The sequence below is a fragment of the Tasmannia lanceolata genome, unplaced genomic scaffold (genome assembly GCF_043159265.1).
Source record: "Tasmannia lanceolata isolate RefF3 unplaced genomic scaffold, GAP_Taslan_0.1 ptg000024l, whole genome shotgun sequence".
Classification (NCBI taxonomy): domain Eukaryota; kingdom Viridiplantae; phylum Streptophyta; class Magnoliopsida; order Canellales; family Winteraceae; genus Tasmannia; species Tasmannia lanceolata.
In genome coordinates this window covers 4,210,567-4,238,000 of record NW_027518701.1, presented here as the reverse complement: position 1 = coordinate 4,238,000, position 27,434 = coordinate 4,210,567, and the positions used below count along the sequence as shown (strand labels likewise).

Genomic DNA, 27,434 nt, shown 5'->3' with positions numbered 1-27,434 from the left:
GCTGATTTTTGGTATACACCCTATCCATGGAAGGGCCTTTCAAATGAATGCTTTGGATCTTCCCAAAAATGTGGGCCACATGAGTTTTTGAAGCAGCTGCTCATGAGCAGCTGCGCAGGAACACTATTCTCTCTCTCTCTCTCTCTCTCTCTCTCTCTCTCTCTCTCTCTCTCTCTCTCTATATATATATATATATATATATATATATATATATATATATAGAGAGAGAGAGAGAGAGAGAGAGGAAAGTGAAGAGGAAAGTGAAGCTACACCGCCGGTGTAGCTAACTTAGCTACACCGCCGGCTTAAAATACAATGGGCCCACATTGTTTTGGTGATCCAAACCATTCATTTGATTGGCCCTCACATAGATAGGGTGTCCACCAAAAATCAGCTCCATAGGATCATCCCAACCCTACGATTTGTGGAGCCATTCATTTGATTGGCCCTCACATAGATAGGGTGTCCACCAAAAATCAGCTCCATACGATCACCCCAACCCTTCAAACTGTGGAGGCAAAAATAGACAAATTTGTGAAGGTTTTTACACGTTTCTTTTTGCCTCCACAAATCGTAGGGTTGGGATGATCCTATGGAGCTGATTTTTGGTGGACACCCTATCTATGTGAGGGCCAATCAAATGAATTCTTTGGATCACCAAAACAATGTGGGCCCATTGTATTTTAAGCCGGCGGTGTAGCTAAGTTAGCTACACCGGCGGTGTAGCTTCACTTTCCTCATATATATATAATTGAGAGGTATAAGAGGGGGGATGAGATAAGATGACTATGAACAGATGGCGTGTAAAACCCCCTTACAAGTGGACTTAAAGTTGTGAAATAAATTAATCACTTAGAGTGCGTATGATTCCTTGATTCCAGGACTATTGCTCCCCACTCTCACTTAGAGGCCGCTTAAAGTTCTCGCACCTCAGGTTTGATAAGGCAGATGATAGCTAGACTTGACTTGTATCGATATTCAATGAAAGTGATCGCGATAGAAAATGTGCTATCTTTTGTCAAATGCAAGTTTTGTTTCCTCAAATCTATTTTATTTAAATTTCTATTAATCTTGTTTTAATTGTTGCAAGCATATTTCAAGATAGAGATTTGTATTTCTGCTCAGAAATAGACAGAATACTCATCACTATTTAAGTATATTGAAACACTAAGAAAAGAGAGGAAGAAATACAAGAAAAAAAGGAATGAAGTCTAAAATGGGGAAGGGTGATGAGAGGCCATAGAGCTATCCCCGGATAATAAGAAAAGATAATAATAAATATATAACTTGGGACTAACTTGCAGCCCCTTGTTGATGTTGGAATCCTATGAAGACTATAAGTCTCTAGGCGGTATGATCTATCGGAAAACGTCTCCACGGAACGGACCGTGTGGGCAAAGACAACAAGCTAAAGGGAGCCAGAGTGTCTTGGGCTAAAAAAACTGTTATAATCATGATAAGTAAGGATTTAAGCGATTGACTTCTGATAGGTTTGTTTTAACATTCCATGGATTTTATTGCACACCATATATTTCTTATTTCACTTTCTATAATCTATCTCTTGTTTTACTGATCAATCTATAGCTATTTATCTAGATCTGTTGTTTTTATTGGCTTTCAATACTTTTCATAGTCTCTATAAAGTCTGTTGTTAACCTATTTTTTCCCCACCAGGTTTAGAGGACGTGAACGAAGGAGCTTTCACAAATGAAGATATTTAAGTTCGTAGGATGGGTCGGATAGTGAATAAAATGATGGAGATGACAAACCTCGCCGATCTCTTCGATTGTATTTCTAGTTAAAGAAGACATTTAGATAGTTTGGACTTGTGTTTTATGCACTTTAATTCAGACTTGAGGTTTAAATATTTGTGATTGGGTTTAACTTTATTTTTGGAACAAGATTGTGAATGAACAGGTTAAACAGGTACAGGTTTGATTGTCATCTATAAAAAAAAATCTGTGGTTTTAAGCAGGTTCTTTTCCACAGCGACCCGATGTCGGAATTGGGTCGTTACACAAACCATCCCATCTGTCAAATCTTCTTGAAGCTTTCTGTGATTCTCAGTGTGTGCTTGCATCAAGGCGTCCAACTTAACAAGAATTGTAGAATCACCCTCTGCAGTGATTTTCTTGTTCAACTTATACCCCTTAGTTATAATGGACCAAACATCTCGTAGCAATACAAAACAGGAGGCCAAAATATTCAGGTCGAAATTAGGTTATCATCCAGTCCATTTTGTACAGTTTCGTCAAAGTTTCATTCATAATGGGCCCTATTTTGGTCAAAAAAGCTTTTGCTTTTGAAAGTTGTCCCCCACCCCTCCCCGGATAGCTATTTTTATTCTTTACATTTTTGGCCTTTTTCCCCGTCTTTCTAGCAGTTTGAAGAGAATCTTATGTCTTTTAAACAAACACCCCCCCCCCCCCCCAACAGAGCAAAAAGAAAAAAAAATGGGGGCTGTAAAATACTGATCAAATGCCCTATGTTTTCATCACTTCTTCAAAAAATTTATCTTCCTCGTATCCTTTCAAAAGTTTCAAGAGAAGGGTTTTTCCCAATTCAACTTTGATGTATCATTCAATTGATTATGATGACCGGACTTATGGAAGCCCCTAGGTTAAGAGATGACTTACAAGAGATGAAATGAGAAATGAGAGACCTGAACAAGGCAGACTTCATTATTATTTGTAATAATTGTACTTAGTAAGATGAAGGGTTCTTAGTTTCAATGATGTTTTGCAATAATGTATCAGATTCAAGTAGACAAAAGTGTCTTTTGGTTAAATTTGGTTGACATATTGGTTTCCTATATTGTTCTAACAAATTTTATTCTTAATTTTAAAAAAAAATTCAACAATTTAAAAAAAAAATCTCTAGTGGTAGTGCCTATTTCAAAACGGGACCTATGTCACAAATATCTCCGATATTTTCAAAATATAGCGTTTTTATTGCGAGATTTTGATAAAACGACAAAATCCCGAACTAATCCTGAGATTTAAAAAACATAGCGATATTTTCGTTTTTATCATAAAATATCCCGATATTATCCCGATTTTTTTACGATATTTTTATTTTATAGTTTTTCTTAAATTTAATATTTTTATATATTTTTTAAATAATTTTAATTTTAACGTTTATTTCCCGATATAAACCCGAAAAAATTAATAAAAATTAATATATCCCGAGATTTTCCCTTCGCGAGAATGACATTTGTGACATAGAACGTGACACACCAAAATAGACGAAAGATTGTTACGTCTTGTCCCCGGTAATCAAAACAAAACGCCGAATGAAAGAGATTCGATGATAGACACAACTTCTGAATCTTATATTTTGATTCATCGAACTCCAACTCTTACATTTTGATTCATCAATGGAAACCCTAGATTAGGGTTGTAAAATTAGAAAACTCTTGCCTCTGGTTTCACAAATTCAAAAAAGGGGGAAATAGGAGGAGTAAGGAGAAAGGGAAGAAGCTTAGAACATGATTAGAATTGCTCTAACACAATCTTACAAGTTGAAAGGAAGCAAAGAATAACAAGAAATAAGGGATAAGAGAGATGAAAGAATTAGTTATGGTTTGGTTAAACTTACCCACGAAATTCACAACTTTAAGGGGATTGCAATAATGCCATTAATGAAATTGCACTCCATTATAAGTTTATAACCCATATTATATAGCCCACGTCATAACCCATATAAATAATCCCCAAAACATGAAATAAAGCTCAGAATTGATCTAATACCATCTTAAAAGTCAAAAGGCAGCGAAGAAGAAAATAAGGGAAAAAAGAGAAGGAAGAATTTATTAGGGTGTGATTAAACTTACCTACAAAATTACAATAATGCCATTAATGAATTTGTGCTCTATCATTACCCATATTATAGCCCACGTCATAACCCATAAAAATAATCACTAAAACATAAAATAAACAAATAAAAACAGATTCTAATATCAGCACATTAAAACTTAAAAGCGAGTGACGGTTTGAGCAGCATGTTCTCAACCTGCTTTAAGCTCTTGCATCAGCATTATTGTGTATGTAACTGTGAATATAGTAAAGTCGAAAGCTAGCAAACATGAGCATAATATTGAAAGCAGAACATCAAAAGAGTTATCATATATGTGGCTGAGTAAGCCCATAAGGAATCAGATCAAAACATTACCCCTCCTTTAGAAGAATTAGGTGAAATAAGAGGTATCAATATTAGTAGAACCACCACAGCCAAGTCCTGGAAAGTAAAAAGAAAAATGTGAAAACATATAACAATGTGAAAACATATAACAATGTTCATTAAGAAGACAAAACAGACATTTCAGAAAGAAAAAAAAAAAGAAACATAATATACCCTCAACTAAAGAAAAATGGAAAATATTTTTTTTTCTTTTTTTTTGAAATGGAAGAAAAATGTGAAATTGTAAAAGGTATACAATGTTTATTAAGAAGAACCCTCAATAAACCCTCAACTACCAAAGCTACCCACTTCAACAGCAATGTAATTACAACCTATTTACAGGTAACATTGTCAAGGTGCATAACAGCATGCCCAAAGAATAGAAAGGTATACCGACGATTAACAAAAGCGACTTATGGTTTCTGCCAAATGAAGACTTCATTAGAGAATCAAGAGAAGGAAAAGCAGATATACATGAAAGACAACACTGAACCAAATATATTGTAGATTGTACGTGCATAGACGCATACATACATATGCATAAAATCATGTTAAATATATGTGTGGAGTGTGTCTGTGTGTGTGCAAAGATATAAACAGAAATGTAAAAGTCAGCTAGTACAGCTGGTGGATGGCTATGCCTTTTCTTACAGCAAAAGGTGCAAATGTCACGCGTTTTTCTTTCAAACCAGATGACTACATAATTAACCATAAAGCCTTAATTTGGTCCCATCTTTCACTTCATGATAATCTGATATGAAGTCAAAGTTACCAGTTTAACTTTCATTTCAACAAAGGAGATGAACCTGAAAAAGCAAAACCGAAAAAGTAGCACGGCCATGGCGTGATGTGCTCTCCCCTCGTTCCTGCAGCACCTGCAGAAAAAAATTGGATGGATATCAATTAACCATCAGTTGAAAACTTGAAATTCTTGACCACTGAATAACTAAGTAACATATCAAGTCATAACAGAGCTGTTAACAAGGTGGAGTGCAGCCTAGCAATATAGATGAATATATCAAAGAAAAAACCAGCACATTTGACACAATATGGATGAATACAGAAAAGAAACAACCAGCATTTAAGAAGGAAAAAAGAAAGAAGCCAAGTTCTTCACCCTTTCCATTGGTGGAATGAGAAGATCAACTTCACATCAAATACAGCCCCCAAACCTTGTATTTGTTGTTGCTCCAATCGAAACTACTAATGAGAATGTGATATGACGAGGTGGGATTGTCATCCCGTAGAGGACTTAAGTAGTACTCAAAAACAGATGACTGGAGCTGAAAAATATATGTGCAAAGATTTAAGGAAATAAAATAAACATGAGATGACTGAAGAGAGTGAAAACAAATCTTGAGAGCACGAGAAAGCAGAACAGCCAGTTTCATGCAGGTAAGACTATGCTCGTTCTCTAAATCAGGTAATCACAAAATATTCATCAATTGCACGTAGAGAATGCAAAAAAAAAAAAAAAAATACAAGTTCCAATAAATGATTAACTGTTGATTGTTGATTCACTGTACTCTTTTCAGGAATTTTATGGTGCCCAAGTTCATGACTATTTTATTACCACATAATTCGTCAACCGTTTTTAATAGAATATCACATAGTTGAATTGTACCTTCACAACCCTGACTAAGAATAAATAGCATGAAATTAAACTAACATTGTTCATAAATCCAACACCTGGAAACCTTGGGAGCAATGATGTTGCCAAAACATTATTTAGATGATAAAGACAAATACGAGTAGAATGGGGCTTATCTATATTAACTTTTCTAAAGTACGCAAGAAAAATGTAGTGTTAAGAGAAAAGTTAGTTTAGGCTGATCTATATTTATAATTTAGTGTAATTCTATCCCTTAATTTTATGTTTATTTACATTAGTAGAATGGGGCCCATCACTAATTGGCTCCTTAATGGCATTTTATATAATTAGTGAATTTGCATCCATATATACAAGCGCTTGTGGGATTGGAGTTAGAATCTCCACACCTCCCAATAATTCTCTCCTCTCATTCCTACTTTTCATCATGTTCTCTCTGTTTCTTCCTTCCTCTACTTCGATACAAAGTGCTTTTGGATGGGTTATTAATAGTTTACCATGGTAGCAAAGCCAGGTTGATCTTGAAGAAGATTCAAGAGCCCCGGTTATCCATTCCCTATTGTTCTCTTCTTCAACAGCCGGTAGAGTTACTGCCTTGGATGATTGGATCTTGTGTCCAAGACCCAATCCCAAAACCCTAATTCAATCCTCATCAATATGCACCCAAGTTCTCATTTGAATAAAGGGAACTTTGTGTGATGTTGGAGAGGAATTCCTGTAGATTGAAAGCCTTCCATCTCCTTATCCACTCGGCTTGAGGTTTCAGCTGAGCTATGTACCTCTTCGCAATTTTCCATTATCATTAGAATAGAAATTCATCGTTCTATCCATTTTTTTCTATTCTAGTTCATCTTCACACATTTTTGTCTTCATTTCTTGAATAATCCCTGCACATTTCTGCTTATTTACTATTAATTACAGCAAATTACTGTTTTTGGACCGTTTTGTGACTGTTTTCAAGCAAATCCTTAGTTCAAATGACTGTTCAAAGCAGTACTTGAATGCTTCTTTCTGTAATTTTCACATTTCAAAGTAGATCTGCGAAAGATCTACATCACAACCTTATAAGAGTACCTCAGCTTTTCGAAATAACAAATATTTGGCAGTGTCTTATTACAATTATTATTCTGTGGGGTTGAAGTTAGAATCTCCACACCTCCCAATAATTCTACACTCTCATTCTTACTTTTCATCATGTTCTCTCTGTTTCTTCCTTCCTCTTCTTCGATACAAAGTGCTTTTGGATGGGTTATTAAAAGTTCACTATGGTAGCAAAGCCAGGTTGATCTTGAACAAGATTCAAGAGGTACCAAAACCCCAGTTATCCATTCCCTATTGTTCTCTTCTTCAACAGCCGGTAGAGTTACTGCCTTGGATGATTGGATCTTGGGTCCAATCCCAAAACCCTAATTCAATCCCCATCAATATGCACCCAAGATCTCATTTGAATAAAGGGAACTTTGTGTGATGTTGGAGAGGAATTCATGTAGATTGAAGGCCTTCCATCTCCTTATCCACTCAGTTTGAGGTTTCAGCAGAGCTAAGTACCTCTTTGCAATTTTCCATTATCATTAGAATAAAAATTCAAGCTTCTTTTTTTTTGAAAGGGCAAATAAATAATATATTAATAAACGAGACCGAGGAAGTCCCGAAGGGATTACAAGAAAGCAACAAAAATAAACATAAACATAAACTGTACATATATCAAGAAACCGGAATCTTGAGGGGGGAGATAGTCAAACTGTTCTAAAACCACCCTAAAGACTATCTTTGGCTAATTTATCTGCAGTCCCGTTTGCTGATCTTTTCACATGATATGCTTGAAGATGAAACCCTCCAATCATGCCTTGAATCTCATCAAAGAAATCCGCAAATCTCCAAGGAGGTGAGTGTGATCCATTAATCCAACGTATGACATTTTTTGAATCACCTTCAATCTCCACCCTATTTAAGTCATTGTTAAGAATTTTGATACCATGGTGTACTGCTCAAACCTCCGCCTCATTCGAATCCGAGATCCCAATTGGACCTGAAAAAGCCCAAACAACCCTCCCTTGATCATCTCTTAACACCCCTCCAATACCAGATGGACCCGGATTTCCCATGCTAGACCCATCAAAATTAATTTCAAAAAGCCTTTTACAGGTGGTTCCCATACTTGATCCACCTTAGGATTTCCCATAACTCCATTGCATATCACCCTCCAACCATGCCAGAGGTCAAAGGCCGATACAAAAGCAAAGCTGGGTATGAGTCTCACCCAGTATATGATAAGCGCTACCACTTTATTGAAGAGGAAAGAGGGGCGCCTGGAAAATCCTTTGAAGAATCTAGCATTTCTTTCCTCCATATCACCCATATTATAGCTAGAAAGGAGACTCTCCACAGAATTTTTCCTTTACCATTCCATGGACACCATTCCCAATGATCAAACAGGTATGATAACTCTGCTGGGAGAACCCATGTAACACCAAATCTAGATAACAACATGTTCCATAACTCTGTAGCTACCTTGCAATGAAGGAGCAGATGGTCTACCGATTCCCCCTCTTCTATACAGAGAGCACAGTGATCAACAATAATGATATTCCTCCTTCGAAGGAAATTCACTGTCTAAATTCTCTCCATAATAGCCGTCCATGCAAAAGTTTGAACCCTGGGTGGTACTTGGATGCTCCATACCTTGGCTACTTTGGAAGATGAAGCAAGAGGCGCTAGGTGATGATAGAAAGATTTAACCGAGAAGTCCCCCCCCAAGTCCCAAATTCAGATTCTTTTATCCGTGCCAGAACGCCTGATGTAGATCTTTTCCAAAATAACCAGCAACCTGTCCACTAACTCAAGCTCTCTGTCAAAAAAGTCCCTTCTAAACAATGGTACCCAAACCACTCCATTCTCACTGCGGAAAAAATAGTCCCTGACCATATCATCTTTATATGCTGCAACCAGAAACAAATCCGGAAATATATCTGATAACGGTCTAAAGTCACACCATGCATCTAGCCAGAATCTGACCCGATTCCCTTTGTATACCCTGAATCTTATGCCTTTACCAAATTTCAATTTCAATTTCATCACATCTCGCCATATAGTAGCACTTTTCTTTTTATAAATATCAATTGATTCCCATCTACCTGCCGAGGAACCATACTCACTTTCAATCACTTTTACGCAAAGCTGCGAGCCTTCTTCCCCAAATCTCCATAACCACTTTCCCAATAAAGCTTGATTAGTCTCCCTGATTCTGCGAATAGCCAAACCACCCGCCTTAATGGATTTACATACCTTCTTCCAACTAAGCAACAGAATCGCTTTCTTTTCCTTTGAGCGCCGCCCCCCCCCCCCCTCCTTTGGATTTTTTCCAACCTTAGCGCCACACTGACAGGACATTTGGCCAATGAAAGATGGTAGATGGGAATATTAGCTAAGACCGCTTTTATAAGGGTAATTCTGCCACCTTTGGATACAAGGTTTCTCTTCCAAGTGTCCAATCTCCTCTCTACTCTTTCAACGATATGATCCCAGCATTCCTTTTTAGGTTTTCCCGCTCCAAGGGGGAGGCCAAGGTAAGAAGCAGGAAAAGAATCAACCGAGCAACCCAAAATGCCTGCCAATCCCAAAACTTCTTCTTGGTGCATATTAATCCCGAATACCTTTGATTTGTAAAAATTTGATCTCTGACCCGTAATTGCTTCATAACATTGACGAGTGGCTTTGAGATTTGCAATCTTCAAGATTTCAGGAGAGCTAAATAAAAGTGTGTCATCGGCAAACTGAAGATGTGAATTTCCACATTCCTGTCACCCACAAAGAAACCTTTGAGCAATCCTTTCTCTCCTCCTTTATTCAATAACCTACTAAGTGTCTCCGCCACTACAACAAAGAGAAATGGGGATAAAGGGTCTCCCTGCCTAAGACCTTTGGATGATTTGAAAAAACCCTGGGGGGGATCCATTAATGAGAATAGAGAACCATGCCAATGAAACACATTTACTAATCCAGGATCTCCACTTAATGCCAAACCCCATCCCAAAGCAAATAGTCAAGACAATTCCATTCCACCCTATCATACGCTTTCTCCATATCCAACTTGCAAACTATACCCTGTTTCCCCATCTTTGTGTAATAGTCAATCATTTCATTCGCAATAAGGGAACAATCAAGGAACTGTCTCTCCTGAACAAAAGCACACTGGTTAGGAGAGATGATCTTATGTAGTACCCTTTTGATACGATCGGCTAAAACTTTTGCAAGGACTTTATAAAGGCATCCGACCAAGCTGATAGGCCGGAAATCTTGCACCCTTATACCTCCCCTAATTTTAGGAATGGGGGCTATGAAGGTGGCTCACGTCCCTTTGTCTAACTCCATCCCCGAATGGAACTGGCTGAAAAAATTAATGATATCCCCCTTGACATACTCCCAGTCCAACAATGTTCAAAGAAAGCCAAACAAAAGCCATCAGGTCCCAGCGCCTTATCCTTTCCACACAAAAAAACTCCCATCTTGATTTCCTCCTCGGAGAAAGGGACTTCCAAAGCTTCACTATCCTCTTGCTCAAGACACCCAAACTCCACCCCATCCGGGAGCAGATGTAATACTTCTTCCGCTGTATATAGATTTTGGTAAAATTCCACAACTTCTTTGATAATGGTTTCCCTGTCCTCCACTAATAGACCGTTCACCTTCAAAACTTCTATCCGAATACCCCTTCTACACACACTAGCCATAACATGGAAATAAGCCGTATTTTTATCACCTTCTTTAAGCCAAATGACTCTTGATTTTTGGCACCATGATATTTCCTCTTGCAAAATGATTCGGTTATGTTCTTCCTTTAACTTTCTTACTTCCTTCATTTCATCTGCACCGGCCTGACCCGTTTCATCCTTATCAGAAATTTCCTTGATGCGAAGAGATAACCATAACTTCCTTTCATTTTTCTCTCTTGCTTTCCTTGTTCCACTCTTCTTTCAACTTTTGTTTCACATATCTGAGTTTTGAACCGATTACCATATCTGCCTTTCCAAAGACCATATGTTTTTTTTTTGGGATAAATACATTTACCTCCCCTCTAGTTTCTGACACATCCACTTCAACCCCTGTGGTTTAAAAATTGACAAAGACATCCCCTTTAGTTTCGTTTTGTTATAAGTATACCCCTTCCGTCAACTGGCCGTTACGTTAACCCGACGGAACCGTAGAAAGTAACCAGGGTTAATATTTTATGGACCAAAATACCCCTGTATCTGTGTTCTCTGAAACACCACCCCCTCCAAATCCTCCACCACCACCACCACCACCCCCGGCACCACCTCCTACACCACCACCCGCACCGAATCCGCCACCACCAACACCACCTCCTCCACCACCACCCACACCACCCCCGACGCCACCTCCTACACCACCACCCGCACCGAATCCACCACCGTGTCCTGACCCACCACCAACTCCACCACCACCACCACCTCCCAAACCACCGCCAGCACCACCACCGACTCCACCACCCGCACCAAATCCAGTTCCGTCGAATAAAACCCAAAGATAAAAAACCCAACTGTTATTTTCTTCATTTCCAGTCAACTTAAAACAGAGGGCAAATGGGTCATTTCAAGCGCGCTGTTTGCACCGTCAGTGAAAAAAACCCAACGAAACTAGAGGGGATGTCTTTGTCAATTTTTAAACCATAGGGGTTGAAGTTGATGTGTCAGAAACTAGAGGGGAGGTAAATGTATTTATCCCTTTTTTTTTTGAATGGTAACTGAATATATTAAAAAGGGAGAGACCGTAAAAGTCCCCCCACACACCCCACTATGACAGTATTACAAAAGGAGGAAAGGAAAAAGGAAAACAATACAAAAAGACATTAAGGGGGCAGAAAGTCGTATAGCTCCAGAGACAGCTTGACCGCACCCGCGTTAGCCAACTTGTCAGCGACTGCATTAGCTGATCTCCTAACATTTTGGAACGCGACAGAGCACCCAACTGTTATATCCTTTATTTCATCGAAAAAACGAAGAAATCTCCAAGGAGGAACCACCGAACCCTTAAGCCACCTAATGACATTTAACGAGTCTCCTTCCACGAAGTGTTCGCTACCCTCTCGCTCCCTAACAACAGAATGCCTTGATATGCGGCTCTAACTTAAGCTTCGTTTGAATCTGCAACACCGATAGGCCCGGAATAAGCCTGTACAACTTCCCCATCTGAATTCCTTAAGACACCCCCGTTCCCGGCTAGACCGGGGTTGCCCAAGCTTGATCCGTCAAAGTTCAACTTGGAAAATCTAACAGGATGATTGACCCATTTCTGAGAAATTCTAGGAACGGGGACTTGACTGTTGCAAACCACTTTCCATCCCGCCCACAGGTCGAAAGCCGAGACAAATTTGAACATTGGCAGCGCCCTCGCCCAGGAAATCGATAACGCAACTACCTTGATATATAGATAATAAAAAGAATTAGCACGCCCAACGAAAATCCTATTGTTTCTTTCCGACCACAGAACCCACATCGTGGCCAATAACGAAATCGACCACAAAACTTTCCCTTTTTTCCTCCATGGAATAAAAGACCACCCTTCAAAAAGATCCTTCACATTAGAAGGGAATACCCACGCGATACCGAATCTCGACAGTACCCCTCCCCAAACCTCTCGAGCTACTTTGCAATGAATAAATAAATGCTCCACAGACTCCCCCGCTCTATATACAAAGCGCAATGATTGACTATGATCATATTCCTTGCCCTCAAAAAGTCTACCGTTTGAATACGGCCTTGAATCGCCGACCATCCAAAGAAACAAATTCTTGGGGGAACCTTAACTTCCACAATTTTGCAACAGAAAGATTTTCCTCAAAAGGATTCAGTCCTTTGTAGAAAGATTTTACCGAAAAATAACCCGTAGAATCCCAAACCCATATCCTTTTATCCACCCCTGAAGAACTAATGTAGTTACCTTCCAAGACCTGAAGTAACGAGACCATCGAGAGCAATTCCCTGTCAAAGAAATTTCTGCGAAACAGCGGCTTCCAGATCACCTTATTGTCTCGAAACTCGAAGCAATCTTTAACTAAAGCTTGCTTGACTACGGCCACAACATATAGATCAGGGAACAAATCTTTTAAAGGAATGACGGAACACCATACCATATTCCAAAAAGAAATTCTATCCCCTGAGTAAACTCTATATCTTATGCCGCGGTCGAACCTTGAACTCAAATGCAAAATATCCCTACACAAAGTCACCCCTGTTTTGTTGAAATGATTTAAGGATCTCCAATTTCCCACATCTGCGCCATATTTACCGCAAATAACTTTCGCCCACAACTGTGACTGTTCTTCGCCAAACCTCCATAACCATTTCCCCAAGAGAGCAGCATTTACCTGTTTGATCTTTCTGATCCCCAAACCTCCGCCAAGTACAGGCTTGCATACATCTTCCCAAGAGACCAAAGAGAGGCTCCTCTTTTCCTTCGATCCTCCCCACAAAAACCTCCTCTGAATCAATTCGATACGCTTTGCAATGCTAATAGGGCACATGAATGATAATTGGTAAATAGGAATATTAGACAACACAGCCTTAATCAAAGTCAATCTTCCCCCTTTTGATACCAAATTTCTTTTCCAGGTATCTAGTCTCCTTTCGATTCTTTCCACAATGGGCGCCCACGAACCTATTTTTGGTCTACCACCTCCCAAAGGGAGCCCAAGATAAGAAGAAGGAAAACTATCCAAAAGGCACCCCATTAGATTAGCCAAATTCTTTGCTTCCTCCTCTCCCACATTCACAGTATACATTCGAGACTTTGAAAAATTCGATCTTTGACCAGTGACGATTTCATAGCACCTCAGCACCGCTTTAAGATTCAAAATTTTCGATATCTGGGGGGAACTAAATAATAGAGTATCATCCGCAAATTGAAGATGCGACACTTCAACTCCATTCTGGCCAACCACCCAATCTTTCCTCCATCTTAGTATTTTCCAAGCAAGCCAAATCAAATCTGAACGGAGAGGGGGCCCATGACTCAAGCCTCGGATCCAGCAGAATCGGGCAATGATCAGAAACAGAATGCTGGAGTGCTATCTGACAGGTTTCTAGGAAACTATCAAGCCAACAAGGGGACAATAGGATCCTGTCGATTTTGCTTTTGCTACTATTTCTGCACCAAGTGAATTGAGCGCCCATCAAGGGTAAATCGATAAGTTCATGCCTTGCTATGAAATCAGAAAAAATTCTCATATTTTGGTTAGATCTTGTATTTCCTACACGTTCCTCCACCAACCTAATCTCATTAAAGTCCCCACCGAGGCACCAAGGGTGAGAGCATTTACCTCTAATCTCATCCAACTCCCCCCAGAATATATTTTTTCCGCCCTCAAGACCGGTCCATAAATGCCAGAGAAAAGCCCAACAAAACCACTATTGACATCTCTAACTACCATAGATGCTGAAAAATTACCACACCATGAATCAATGAGCTCAAACTTGACCCCATCCCCTCGTAGTTTACATCAGATTTCAACCTGGCCAATTCTCTCATCATTTTCTTGGATGTTTCTTTAGCTGCCGAATCTGATTCACAGCGCAATGACATTTCTCTCTGGTCAACCTCCCAATACATTTTCTTTAACTTACTCACTAATCCCACATATGATAGGCCTAATTCAATACTGGTTTCCATAACATGACTGACAAAAGATTCTATTATATCACTCTCTGATTCAACTCTCCCTGCATGCTGTTCACTTACAGGTTGATGCACAATCATTTGTAATTCAGCCTGTACTAGTTCTGAATCTTCAACTTGTGGGATTACTGGGGGCACGGCAGAAATGGGACAAGGGGGAGTGATTTCACCTAGTGTCAAGGGTGCTGCATCCTGCAGAGTGGACACAACCCAAAAGAAAAAGAATCAGAGGAAGGCTTATGGGTACCTGAAGGAACACTGTTCCTTAAAACTTGTTGCATGGATGGTTTGTCGCTTTGAGCATCACAATGAAAAACACGGTCCTTCGCAAAATCTCCTTGCCCAACCATCATCTCCTCCGGAGCCTCCGAGCGGGGCTATCAATTATTATCTTCCGGATTTATTGCTGCCTCAATTCTGCGAAAGATGAGCTCGACAGGAATTTCCGGGGATGACCTAGGACTAATCTCCACCAACTGAGAGAGGTTCAAAACATCCGTAGGCACAGGATTTCCAGGTGTAACCCGCGGCGACTCCAACTCTCTTGCTCCAGGAGCAGAATTGTTAGGGAGAGTTAGGATACCAGAACAACGATTCTCCATGGTATTACTGTTTTCCACATATTGGCAAGCCATGTTACAAGGCTGGGGGAAAGAAATGGATGGGTCAGTGAACGAGTGGACCTGGGTGGATACTATCAATTTGCTTTTGAATAGCAGGCCCATTTTGGGAAGTCTGGGCTTCATCAATAAGGCCCGCAAACAAGTTCAAAATATGGCTCATCCAGTAGCACAAACCTCTTAATCCACAATCCTCTAAAGACCAGGGCCCACCAGTAGGAAAGGATAGTCCATTAACAAGGCCCTCAATAGGGAGTTGGCGACAGCTGTGTCCAACTAAATACGATACACGGGGAGTATCCGGTAAACCATTTTCTACTTCAGTTTCTGATACACGTGTTCGAATGCATGACATCATGTTTCCCACTTGTGGTAGAGGCGGATAAGCATTCCCAGAGATAGCCATTGCGGAAGTGACACGTGCATTACAAATTTGAAAATTGAATTGACTGTTATCTTGCGCATCCCCCAGATTACTATCATACGCATGCGCGAGATTGCTATCGTGCGCATGCGTCTTCTCCGGCACACTCGCTGGGAACTCCTCTGCAAGCTCTGTATCCTCCGTACTCAGATAATCCTCCTCCGACGCAGAGTCTTCATTACAAAGCTCCTTGGATGTAGCTCGATCTTGGTTTGAAAGCTCATCAGAGACCCCCCAGACATTGCCGGGGAGCCTTATCTGGCCTCCATCAGATAACTCCAATGTTGCTAGATGGAACCTCTCCATTTTGGCCCACATTGTTATTCCGTCAACACAGACCGGAATCGAGACCACCATGGGACAGCTACTGCTCGTTGCTAACTGGATTTTAGCAGATTTGTACCCCCTTCCTGATTTACAAGAAGCATCTGTTGTAACCACTCTCCGGATCTTACTCCCGATTTTAACAAAGCTCTCCGGACACCATGCTTGGGCTGGAATGCCGGAGATAAGCCACCAATCCACCGATTCCAAATCTGAGAATTTTTCAGACCATGGGTGAAGTTCCAGAAAGGCGAATTTGTGGCAATTGTCCAGGAATGTTGAAGGTCATGCAAACTTAACTCCAGCGGAGGGATGATCATAACCTCAAGTAAATCAATTTTGTACACCTTCAGTCTCTCCTTCGATCCACTTCTTCTGCTCAGCCATTCTTCTAAAGCAGGAACATTGCCCGACCAACCTGATTTGATTTTGCCCCAAAGACTTTGTTGAGCCCTGTTGATTGAGGCTAATGGCACAATATCACTGCAATCTGGATTGGCAAAAACAATATTCTGGGGTCTATTTGCAGTCACTGATTGAGCCTTCTCTTGAGATATCAATCTCTCGTGGGGTAGGGTTGATACTGCCACATCGTTCAACAGATTAGTATCCATAGAAGACCAGATTTTTCCACAACCCCAACACTCGACCCATCTACGGAAATTATGGAAACCACAAAGGCAACACCTCCAATCCCCATAGTTTGCATTTCTTCGTTTCTCCATCATGAGATTAACCCTACGATTCCGACGACTGCTGCATTCTCCACGGCTGGTTTCTTCGGTTTTTCTCCATCAGTTGTTGGCCAGAATTACTACACGGAAACTTCTAATCACTTCCAAATTCAATTGAGGTATTGTAATTATGTTCCCAAAATTAATTTTTCACCATTATATATGGGAGAGCAAGCTCCTAATCTCGCCCAAGCTTCTATCCATTCTTTTCTATTCTAGTTCATCTTCACACATTTTTGTCTTCATTTCATGAATAATCCCTGCACATTTCTGTTTATACTATTAATTACAGCAAATTACTGTTTTTGGACCGTTTTGTGACTTGTTTTCAAGCAAATCCTTCATTCAAATGACTGTTCAAAGGAGTACTTGAATGCTTCTTTCATTAATTTTCACATTTCAAAGTAGATCTGCGAAAGATCTACATCACAACCTTATAAGAGTACCTCAGCTTTTCGAAATAACAAATATTTGGCAGTGTCTTATTACAATTATTATTCTCCAAAACATATCATAAAGAAGCGTTGTTGATTGTTACCTGTAAAACAACAGCAGTTGAAGATAATGCAAGGCCATTCCCAATAACAATAGCTGCAGGACCAGGCTGCCCAGAAACAAAATGAGCAACCAAGCCAATTGCCACTGCAGTCGCTAGAACCTGCATTGGATTACGAAAACTTCAGCAAAATAAACTAAGAATTAGACACATGCCAAGAAAAAGGAATCAAAGGTAGTAGTGGATATAGAGAAGCAACATAAACCATCGATTACCTGAGCTGAACCTAATCCAAATACATATTTCTTCATGGAGCTTAGTCTTTCCACAGAGAGCTGCAAGATGTAGATCTCAGTTTATTTAATTCTTTCTACAACTGGAACATATACACAAGCTAAAAGGGGCCAGTTGAGTTGAATCTAGCAAAAAAAAAATTATGAAAAAATTTTTCACATGCAAAAGAAATTCAAGGTCAAGTAGGGTTGAAATTTTCCTAGAAAACAAGAAAAATTAATTGACCACGTGCTGGAAAAATCATTTTTCAGGGAAATATTATTCCAAGAAAAAATTCCTTGCATCAAAACAGAAATAGCGAACTTCAATGCTTGGAAGTTGGGAAGTTACAATGTCTAATAATTTCAGGACTTCACCTCTAGCCCAATATTGAATAGCAAGAAAACTACTCCAAATTCAGCAATAGCCTTTGTCCCATGAACATGACGAATGATAGAGAGACCATAGGGTCCAATCAAGATACCAGCAGCCAAATACCCAAGAACAGGACTACCTAAAACATACCGGGAAATATAAAGCAAGCCATTCATAAAATGAAACAAAATTTGGACAAACAAGATATCCATTTCAGACAGTTAAGGCAAATGCTAGAAACAGCAGAGAACATTTTTATAAGCAAAATGTATAGAGCTAAAGAGAAGCAGGAGGATAGCAGAAATCAAAAAATAGGCATGGAGTATGTTTAAGGAATCCAACCAGCAGAGCAGATTACATGCTTAGAAGCTTTTATGACCATGAGAAAGAAGCTTGTATTTGACTAGTCAATTCATCAAACTAGACAACTCTATGTCACCATCATTTATCTACTATTCCAAGGCAATTAAAAACCATAACATGATAAAAATTGAAGCATTTATATTTTGTAAAATATCTTTCCATCAAACAAACTTATTAGTATTAATATTATATTGGCCATATCCAGGTCTTTGATTTTTTTTTTCTTAGATTGTGGATCTTAACAGCATTTCTGCATCCGTATCCATCTCTGTATCAATGTCTCAGTATCAAAGAACTGAACATGAATCTCAGCCACTATACGACAAAAAGCAGTTCTAAGTTGGTAGAAAAACCAATTTGAAGAAACTCATGGGTTCTGCAAGTTCACTACAATTAAAAGAGATGGAGAAAAAGAAAAAAAGAAAATTTCCCTAGGACGAATGGAAAGACTCATTGAACAAGCCAGTGCATTTGGCATTCTAATATTACACAAAGTTATCAAATCTAATGTAGTTCCTTGTTCATCTCATCCACAAAATTTCCATTAGCTTATTTTTATGCATATGAAAGAACCCTTTCAAATTAACATTGGTTATCTACCAATGTTAAATGCCGACCCCAACTAGTTTGGGACAAAGGCTTAGTTGAGTTATCCTTCAAAAAAAAAAAGGCATATTTGAGTTGAGTTGAGTGTATCTACTAATGTTAAATAAAGATAAGGGAATTTTGCAGTTGTACAGGTTACAGCTCCCCAAACAGAACACAGAGATCATGTGATGCCCTAAGCCTCTTCCCTGAAACACTACCCTGCTAACTATCATTGAAAAAAGAAATTCAAATAGTGATTTGCAGTTGTAATTTGTATAAAAAAGGCTGGGGTAATATTGTCATTTTACTTAAATACACAAACAGCCGTCTATATTTCATAAATCCAAAGAGTGATTCCTAGTTGTGGCTAGAGTAATATTGTCATTTTAGAACAAGAATCCCTTGTGTTTTGGCCACTTCATTTTATCTTTTTCAGAAAATAAGTAAAAATGAGTCACTGAGTCAGTTGATTTTTTTTCAAGAAGCCTTGAAAGTGGGGATTTAAAATATCCCCCCCACCCCTCCCTCTTTTAGTACTTTCGTTTTTTTTTTTTAGATTTAACATTCCTTTTAGGAAAAACTATTGACTTGACTGATAACTTGATCAAAGTCTGAGTCAAAGGCTCCAATTTTAAACCTCTAAACAATGTCTTCTAATGCCAAACGACAAACTAACAGCAAAATTCAGAATTTTCTAAAAGAAAATCTGAAACTTTGAGAGATGAGACATAAAGCATTCATCTTGTTTTAAGAAGTCACAACAAATTATAGGGGAAGTAAAAGAGAGGAAAACTAGCGTCCATCATGAAAGATGTAAATATAATATTATTTGATAAAATTATTCAAACATATATACTTATTAAAAAATAACTTACAGAGTATTTTGTTTAAAGAGAAATAATCAGTACAGAAACTAACTTACCTCCGGGAATTTTCTGAAATATAGGTACAAATATAACACTCGCTAGCAATAACCATAGCATGTCAAATAGGGAAGCTTCCTCTTCATTTATCTGGGAAGAAATGAGAGCATTACTCATTGGTCTCATGAAACATCCAAAGATAATCAACTTGGAACCAGGAAGAAAAAGAAACAACCAGCTAAGGGTGAAGGACTCATAAAAGAGATGTCAGTCCTAAGCGACATCAAAATTTCAGATGTGAAATAAGCATGTACCTCTTGATGGGGTAACATCTCAATCAGTTTCTTCACTTTCCTAGGAAATCTCCGTATCTCTCTGACCAGAGGCTTCGCAGTTGAAGTTACTTCCTCGATACCAGTCGTAATGATATCTGGCTGTTGAAGCAACTGAGAACTCCTCTCCAGCCGGTTATTAAGAAAGATGGCACTGTTATAAATTGTTATCCTTATGATTAGAAGACAGTTCTTTTATGGCCAAAAGTCATAAGTGAAAAAAAAATTATAACAAAGGGACAGAGAGAGAGGAAGAAAAAATAATTCAGCAAATGAAGCACGTGTTAAGAATGATGCATGAATAATTGAATACCAATCAGTTTTGAAAGAAGATGTTTTACCAACTGGATAGGTAGACCTGCCTACATAGAACAACTTGTTTCCTTTCCATGGATAAAAATCATAGGAGGACAATTAAAATAATACTAGATATTGAACATGCATATAAACACTGAGAAAGAAGTCCACAAATCAATCACTACGCCAAGTCGACTTGGTTATAGCCCTAGCGAGTAATAAAAAGTCTTTTAACTTGCCGTAGTAAAGTTGTATGATACCTTGAGCAAGCTCTTTCCCAAGAATAAGTTTCAAACATTGCATAAAACCAAGCAACCAACACCTTTTTTCCCTTTCTTCCTGTTTTTTTCTTGAGAAATAATGGGCCAACCCCTTTCCTACCTAAAACGTCTGCTAGCTCACAACCCTCACAGGAGAAAGAGAGACAGAGAATGGACACCATGATGGCATGCTTTCTATCTTTAGCATTTCAAAATGCTCTTTATTTTCTTGAGCTACCTAAAAGAACCTAATCTACATTAGTCAATTTCTAGTGGTCCAGTTTACACTTTGATTTTCAATTAATTTTATTTTTTTTAATTTAGCTATATGATCTGTGGACACGAATTTGTGTGTCAAGTCTCGACACAGATACGAGGTGTCTAACCAACCACTAAAAATCTACAAACAGAGACACGCCCATACGCGTAGTTGCATATAAAATTACTGATTACTAATCATAATTTGCAACAAACTAAATATGGTATTCATTTAACAAACTAATCAATCTTAGGGTTAAGCACTTATAAGTCATAAAGAAACATGGGATAATCAAATAACAGAGCCTTCATAAATCTAATCTACTTACCTTCCATCTCTAATATACATCAACAAAGAGAGACCAATATGATACAATGAATATAATATTAGAATTTATTGTTTGTGTTGGGTTTAAGAGACCAACAAACTAAATACGACATTCATAAATCTAATCTACTTATCTTCAGTCTCTAAGAAGCATTTAACAAACAAAGAACACCAGCAAGGTCTTGTAAAGATGATGAATACGACTTAATGGATTCCACTACTGTCTATTGACATGAATTTATCAGCTAATGCATGAAAATGAAGCTTCCAGAACAGTTACACCATTTTTTAATAGGTAAGCTGAGATTGAACCTCCGACCTCAAGGTTGAAGAACCAAGGTGTATTTACCCCATAGGGATATCTTGGTCATTACCCAAAATAATCAAGAAGGAAAAGAGGGGAGAAGATGTTTCATGTTTTGTGAAAATTAACTCAAAACCTCTCTCTCTCTCTCTCTCTCTCTCTCTCTCTCTCTCTCTCTCTCTCATGTAAATATTTACATGGCATCAGAGCCACCCATCAGATCCAAATCGTCCATGTGATGGAACACAACATCAATAGGTTGTGCCCGTAAAATCATTTCCATAGGCTGATCCTAGCCCTCCAATCTATAGAGGTTTCCATAATTAAAAAAGCATAAAGGAGGGGGGCAGGATTGGAATTATGTGGCTTTAATGGGTGCCATTGTTAAAAAGCATAAAGGAGGGGGTAGGATTGAAAATATGTGGGTTGAATGGGTGCCTTTGTTAAAAAAAGTCAAAAAAAGTGATGTGTAATTCTCATAGAATTTTGGGAGAAATTCAAATAATTCTCCTTTTCTCTTCTGCTATATACAATACTAGTAAAAAAGCCCCGTGCGATGCACGGGCCGACAAAGAATTGTACAGACCACATCATAGGTTGATCTAAACCGTCCATGTGATGGAACACAACATAAATAGGTTGTGCCCGTAAAATAATTTTCATCGGCTGATCCTAGCCCTCCAATCTATAGAGGTTTCCATAATTGTTGTTCCTCTTAAGGTGCCCAGAATTTGTCAATATTTTTACAGGTGTCCTGCATTCGCAATATCAAACTTTCCGTAATTTGACCCGAACATAGTGAATAAGGAAAAGTAGTTTTTTCATCATCGTTAGGGGTGCAACTTGGGTCTCAACCCGACCCAACCCGAGGAACCCATATTTTCCAACCCAACCCGACCCAACCCGATTTCCAATTCGGGTTGGGTTGGGTCGGGTTGACCCAATTTGATATGGTACCAATTGTTGACCACCTCAACTCAAGCCGGGGTTGTTTTGGATTTTGAGAACCAATAGTGAGTCACCAATAATCAGTTTTTAACTCACAATCGGTTCATAAAATCCAAACCAAACAAGGACTAACAATTAACAAGGGAAATGTTATCCGCACTACTATATTTTGATGATCACACTCCTCACTTTATTAAAGTACGGTATGGCCCGCACCATAGGATTATCCAAACCGTCCATTGTGGACTATGGAGACTATTTCAATGTTGAAAAAGAAAAACACATATACATAACTTCTTCAGATGGAACCCAAATTCGGGTTTCGGGTCGAGTCGGGTTGCCCGACAGCCCAACCCGACCCGACCCGACCCGATTTCCAATTCGGGTTGATTTTTCCCAACCCAACCCAACCCGATTTGTGAAAAGCTTAACCCGACCCAGCCCAAATTCGGGTTGAACCCGTCGGGTTTGGGTTGAACCCGACCCGCGTGGGAACATCCAAGTAACAACGATGGTTTCAAATTATATATAGTGCTAATGTCCTCACTACCATATTTTATAATGGCACTACTCACCGTATTTTGATGATCGCGCTCCTCACTTTATTAAAATGCATGGTATGGCCCGTACCATAGGATGATCCAAACCGTCCATTAGATGGGCCACTGCCTACATAGGTTATGCCCCACTGCCTTCATAGGTTGATCTGAACCCTCCGATCTATAGAGGGTTATAGGTTGATCCAAGCCGTCCATGTGATGGAACACAACATCAATCGGTTGTGCTCGTAAAATCATTTCCATAGGTTGATCCTAGCCCTCCAATCGATATAGGCTGATCCTAGCCCTCCAATCGATAGAGGTTTCCATAATTGTTGTTCCTCTTCAGGTGCCTCAAATCCGTCAAATATTTTGCAAGTGTCCTGCATGAGGAATATAAAGTAGTTCTTTCGTCATTGTCATAAGTCTTTACCACTTCTTGGTAGTTTTTTTCCGTAATTGTCATAGATAGGTACCTTGTGTCGGTACTTTTAGTATGTAGATTACGATTTTACCCTCAAATAATTTCTCATAGAGATAGATGTTAAATATCAGCAAAGGGGTTAATGGTAAAAGAGTAATGCTGACGTGTAAATCCCAAATAAAAAGAAAAGAAATTTCTTTTTCCTCCCGCTATATTGTAGTACTAGTAAAAAAAACCCGTGTGATGCACGGACCGACAAAGAACAGTACGGACCACATCATAGGTTGATCCAAACCGTCCATGTGATGGAACACAACATCAATAGGTTGTGCCCGTAAAATCATTTCCATAGGCTGATCCTAGCCCTCCAATCTATAGAGGTTTCCATAATCTGTTGTTCATCTGAAGGAGCCCGGAATTTGTAAATATTTTAACAGGTGTGCGGAATTCGTAATATCCTCAAAAAATTAATAAGGAAAAGTAATTTTTTCGTAATTATCATATTTTGTACCTCTTCTTTGTAGTTTTTTCCGTAATTGTCATATCCAGGTACCCGTTGTCCGTAATTTCCCTCCAAACTTTACTACGTAATGATTATTATTGCTAGCTTCTTTCTTTACGTATTACTGCTGGCAACCTTTCAAGAAATAGTATTTTCGTGCAGTTTTTCATCACATCTAATAAGACAAATCTCTGAATACATACAATTGCAAAGGATGGGCGAGACATAGCGTTTGGAGAAGGTGGCTAGCAAATAAAGATTCGAAATTACCAGCGAGGTGTTAATGCCACAGATTTTGCAAATAATTCTGAACATTCATACCTTTTTTACCCTCACATAGATAGTATGTACAAATATGTGGGGAGGGCAAAAAACGGTAAAAATCATCCACATTGACGTGTTAAATGGACAAAATTCTCTCATTTTCTCTTCTGCTATATATATATATATATATATATATATATATATATATATATATATATATATGAGGAAATGGTTTGTGTGCAGCTGCACAGATAGCTTATCTGTGCATGGCTGCCACAAACCATGGGGGGGCCAAATTTTTGGAGGGATCCAAAGCAATCATTTGGAAGGCCCTTCCATGGATAGGGTGTGTACCAAAAATCAGCCCTATAGGATCATCCTAACCCTGCCATTTGTGGAGGGAAAAAATGGGTAGAGACAGTGTCTGTGCATTTTCCCCTCCAACTTCGATTGGGTTAGGATGATCCTATAGGGCTGATTTTTGGTACACACCCTATCCATGGAAGGGCCTTCCAAATGAATGCTTTGGATCCCTCCAAAAATGTGCCCCCCCCATGGTTTGTGGCAGCCATGCACAGATAAGCTATCTGTGCAGCTGCACACAAACTATTTCCTCTCTCTCTCTCTCTCTCTCTCTCTCTCTCTCTCTCTCTCTCTCTCTATATATATATATATATATATATATATATATATATATATATATTTGATTGGTAAGCTGGGATTGAACCTCCGACCTCTAGGTAAAAGAACTAAGCCTTTACCATTGAGCTAGAGGGCTCAATCCCTAGCCACTCTAACTTTCGTGTTTTAGTGCTACCTCTATTTTCCCTAGTTGAAGTGGTTAGTGAAATCTATACTTTTCTTTGCTATGGGAACTGTGAAACAACAAGTTACTCCAAAAGCTTAATCTGTTGGAGATGGTGTTATTAAATCTTTTATACTTTAACACTCCCCTTCACGTGTGGCCCCTCCTTTTTAAGGTTGGTCTACAAGTGGCCCCTCTTTTGGGTTTGGCCATTGAATGTGGATTTTCTCTATCACGGAGGTTTGAACTCAGAACCTTTGCTCTGATACCATGTGAAACAACCAGTTACTCCCAAAGCTTAAGGTGTAGGAGATGGTGTTATTAAATATTTTATACGTTAACAGGAACTAAAGTAAACAAATGATTTGGTCATTCAAATGACATCCATTAGGCTCTGTTTACTTGCTTTCGTTTGGGTGGAAAAGAAAAGAAATTGCCACTTTTTTTCCCAGGAAACCTAATTTAGTGGTGTTCTGTCGCTTTCTTGAGAAATGGTTTTTTCAGACGTGGAAATCAAAACTAATGACGTGGAAAATGCCTTTTCTTTCATAAGTGAGAAACACGATTCCTCCAAAAACGAGAGGAAATCGGTTTCTTTCTTATGCAAAAAACCCTATCGGGCTCCGCCTCGACTCTTCCTCGCTCGAAGACAGTAGGTCTTCGCGTGAAACCCTATCAGGTATGCCAATCCTCTCTCTCTCTCTCTCTCTCTCTCTCTCTCTCTCTCTCTCTCTCTCTCTCTCATCTATTTTTTCATTTTGTTTCCTTTTTGATTTCCTGTTATGGGGTTTTGGTTTTTTCATGGGGTTTCTATCGGAAATGGTACTCCATCTTCTCCATCTTCATCTTCTTCGCTTTTTTAGGGTTAGGGTTAGGGTTTTGATTTTGGGATTTTTAGTGCTAGGGTTAGGTTTTTGATTTATGAAAGGGAACTCCATCTGAAATGTGAACCTCGCTTCTACATTTTGAAATGGGTCTGCATCTTCGTCAGATTTTTTAGGGTTTGGGTTTTAATTTCTGTTTTTTAGGGTTAGGATTTTGATTTTCCAGTTTTCTGTTTCTCTGGGATTATAGGCAACTGAACGGCCACATGACAGGTTTCCCATCACAGTTTCTTTTCCTTTCTTTTCCATTTTCCACATCAGATTATTTTCTTTTCTTTTCTTTTCTTTCGCATAAAAAACAAGTGAACGGATCCTTAATGAACCTGTGTGAGGAGCTGGATATCTATATTTTTATAAGTAAAGCTGCGATTGAACCATCAACCTCCAGGTTGACGAACAAAGCCTTAACCATTGAGCTAGAGGCTCAGTCCCTCATTTAAAAGGTGGTGGTCCAATTAAGTCCATCACTGACTGAGGGTGTTTTTGGGAACAAGGAGTTGGATATCTATCAACCCTCGTCCACAGATATTAAAGCTATGAGAAAACACCGCAAAGATATGAGTGTTGTTAAATTTCTTATGGGTCTTTGACCAAAATATGGACCTGTTCATTGACAGATTCTTGGAGGTAGTGCACTTCCTAACCGGAAGCCTTTTCTCGGATTCAATGCTCTACATCTTCTGATCCCAATGGTGGATCGATTGGTGATAGATCTGCACTAGCGATGCAAGGGAGGGCTGGTCATGGCCATGGAGGTGGTGATCGGTTTGGCTGTGGTGCAAGCCATGAGATAGGAGGAGGTATAAGTGCATTGGCCGAGGTGGTAGAAGTGCTGGCCGTAGTCAAAGGGAGTGCTCACATTGTGGCGTTGAGAGCCGCACGGTTGAATATTGTTGGGATCTATACAAGAAACCTCCCAGATTTGCCAATCATGCTTCATTTGGTGATGGTGGTGATGGATCACACGTATCCACTTCTGGTTCTGGACAGGCTACTACTCAGGGCACTACTACTTTGGTTAAGGTAGAATTTACACTAAGTTAACTCGTCTTCATGACACCTTGCAACATTAGTCCATTGCGAGTCCATACAGGTAATGCTTCGGTGTGTCTTCCTTCTATATCTAGACCTTGAGTCATTGACTCGAGAGTTTCCAACCACATGACAGGCACTTCAGGTATCTTTTCGCCATTCCAATCTTGTTCTGCTAATAATGGTATCCTTGTTATCGTATGTCATCTACAGCATCTGGCCCTAGTGCATCTATCCAATACCAATCCATAATAGAATTCATCAAAGAATTTCAGGATATCCCCTTTCACAAACGACCAACATGATTGGAAGAATGCTAAACAAAAACCATCAGGACCAGGGGCCTTATCCTTACTGATAGAGAACACTCCTTTTTCAATCTCCTCCTCTTCGAATGGCTTCTCCAACAAGGCTCTCTGGGCCTAACTCAACTGGTCAAACTCCAAACCCTCCAGAGAGGGTCTAATGATACCATCAGACGAATACAATGAAGAGTAAAAATCCAAGATCACTTCAGTAACCTCATCCTTCGCCGATACTGAATTTCCATTATCAACCAAAGACTCAATCCTGTTTCGCCTTCTCCGAGCACTGGCCATAGCATGAAAATAAGCCGTATTTTTATCCCCTTCCTTTAACCACCTCACTCTCGACTTTTGCCTCCAGGTAATTTCCTCATGAAGCATAATTCCTTTGTGCTCTTCCTTCAATCTTCCCA

At 39.2% G+C, this 27,434-nt stretch overlaps 1 protein-coding gene across 1 annotated transcript in view; it reads right to left on the bottom strand.

Annotated features, from left to right (window-relative positions):
• LOC143856895 (K(+) efflux antiporter 2, chloroplastic-like) overlaps positions 1-27,434 on the bottom strand; it is a 94,395-nt gene that overhangs the window by 50,820 nt on the left and 16,141 nt on the right. Inside the window, exons 2-8 of the mRNA XM_077367152.1 lie at positions 19,854-20,025; positions 19,599-19,689; positions 17,728-17,864; positions 17,353-17,412; positions 17,120-17,239; positions 4,986-5,054; positions 4,171-4,236 (exon numbers count right to left, since the gene is read on the bottom strand). Of these exons, the coding sequence (XP_077223267.1) occupies positions 4,171-4,236; positions 4,986-5,054; positions 17,120-17,239; positions 17,353-17,412; positions 17,728-17,864; positions 19,599-19,689; positions 19,854-20,025 (715 nt within the window). The remainder of the gene's footprint in view (positions 1-4,170; positions 4,237-4,985; positions 5,055-17,119; positions 17,240-17,352; positions 17,413-17,727; positions 17,865-19,598; positions 19,690-19,853; positions 20,026-27,434) is intronic.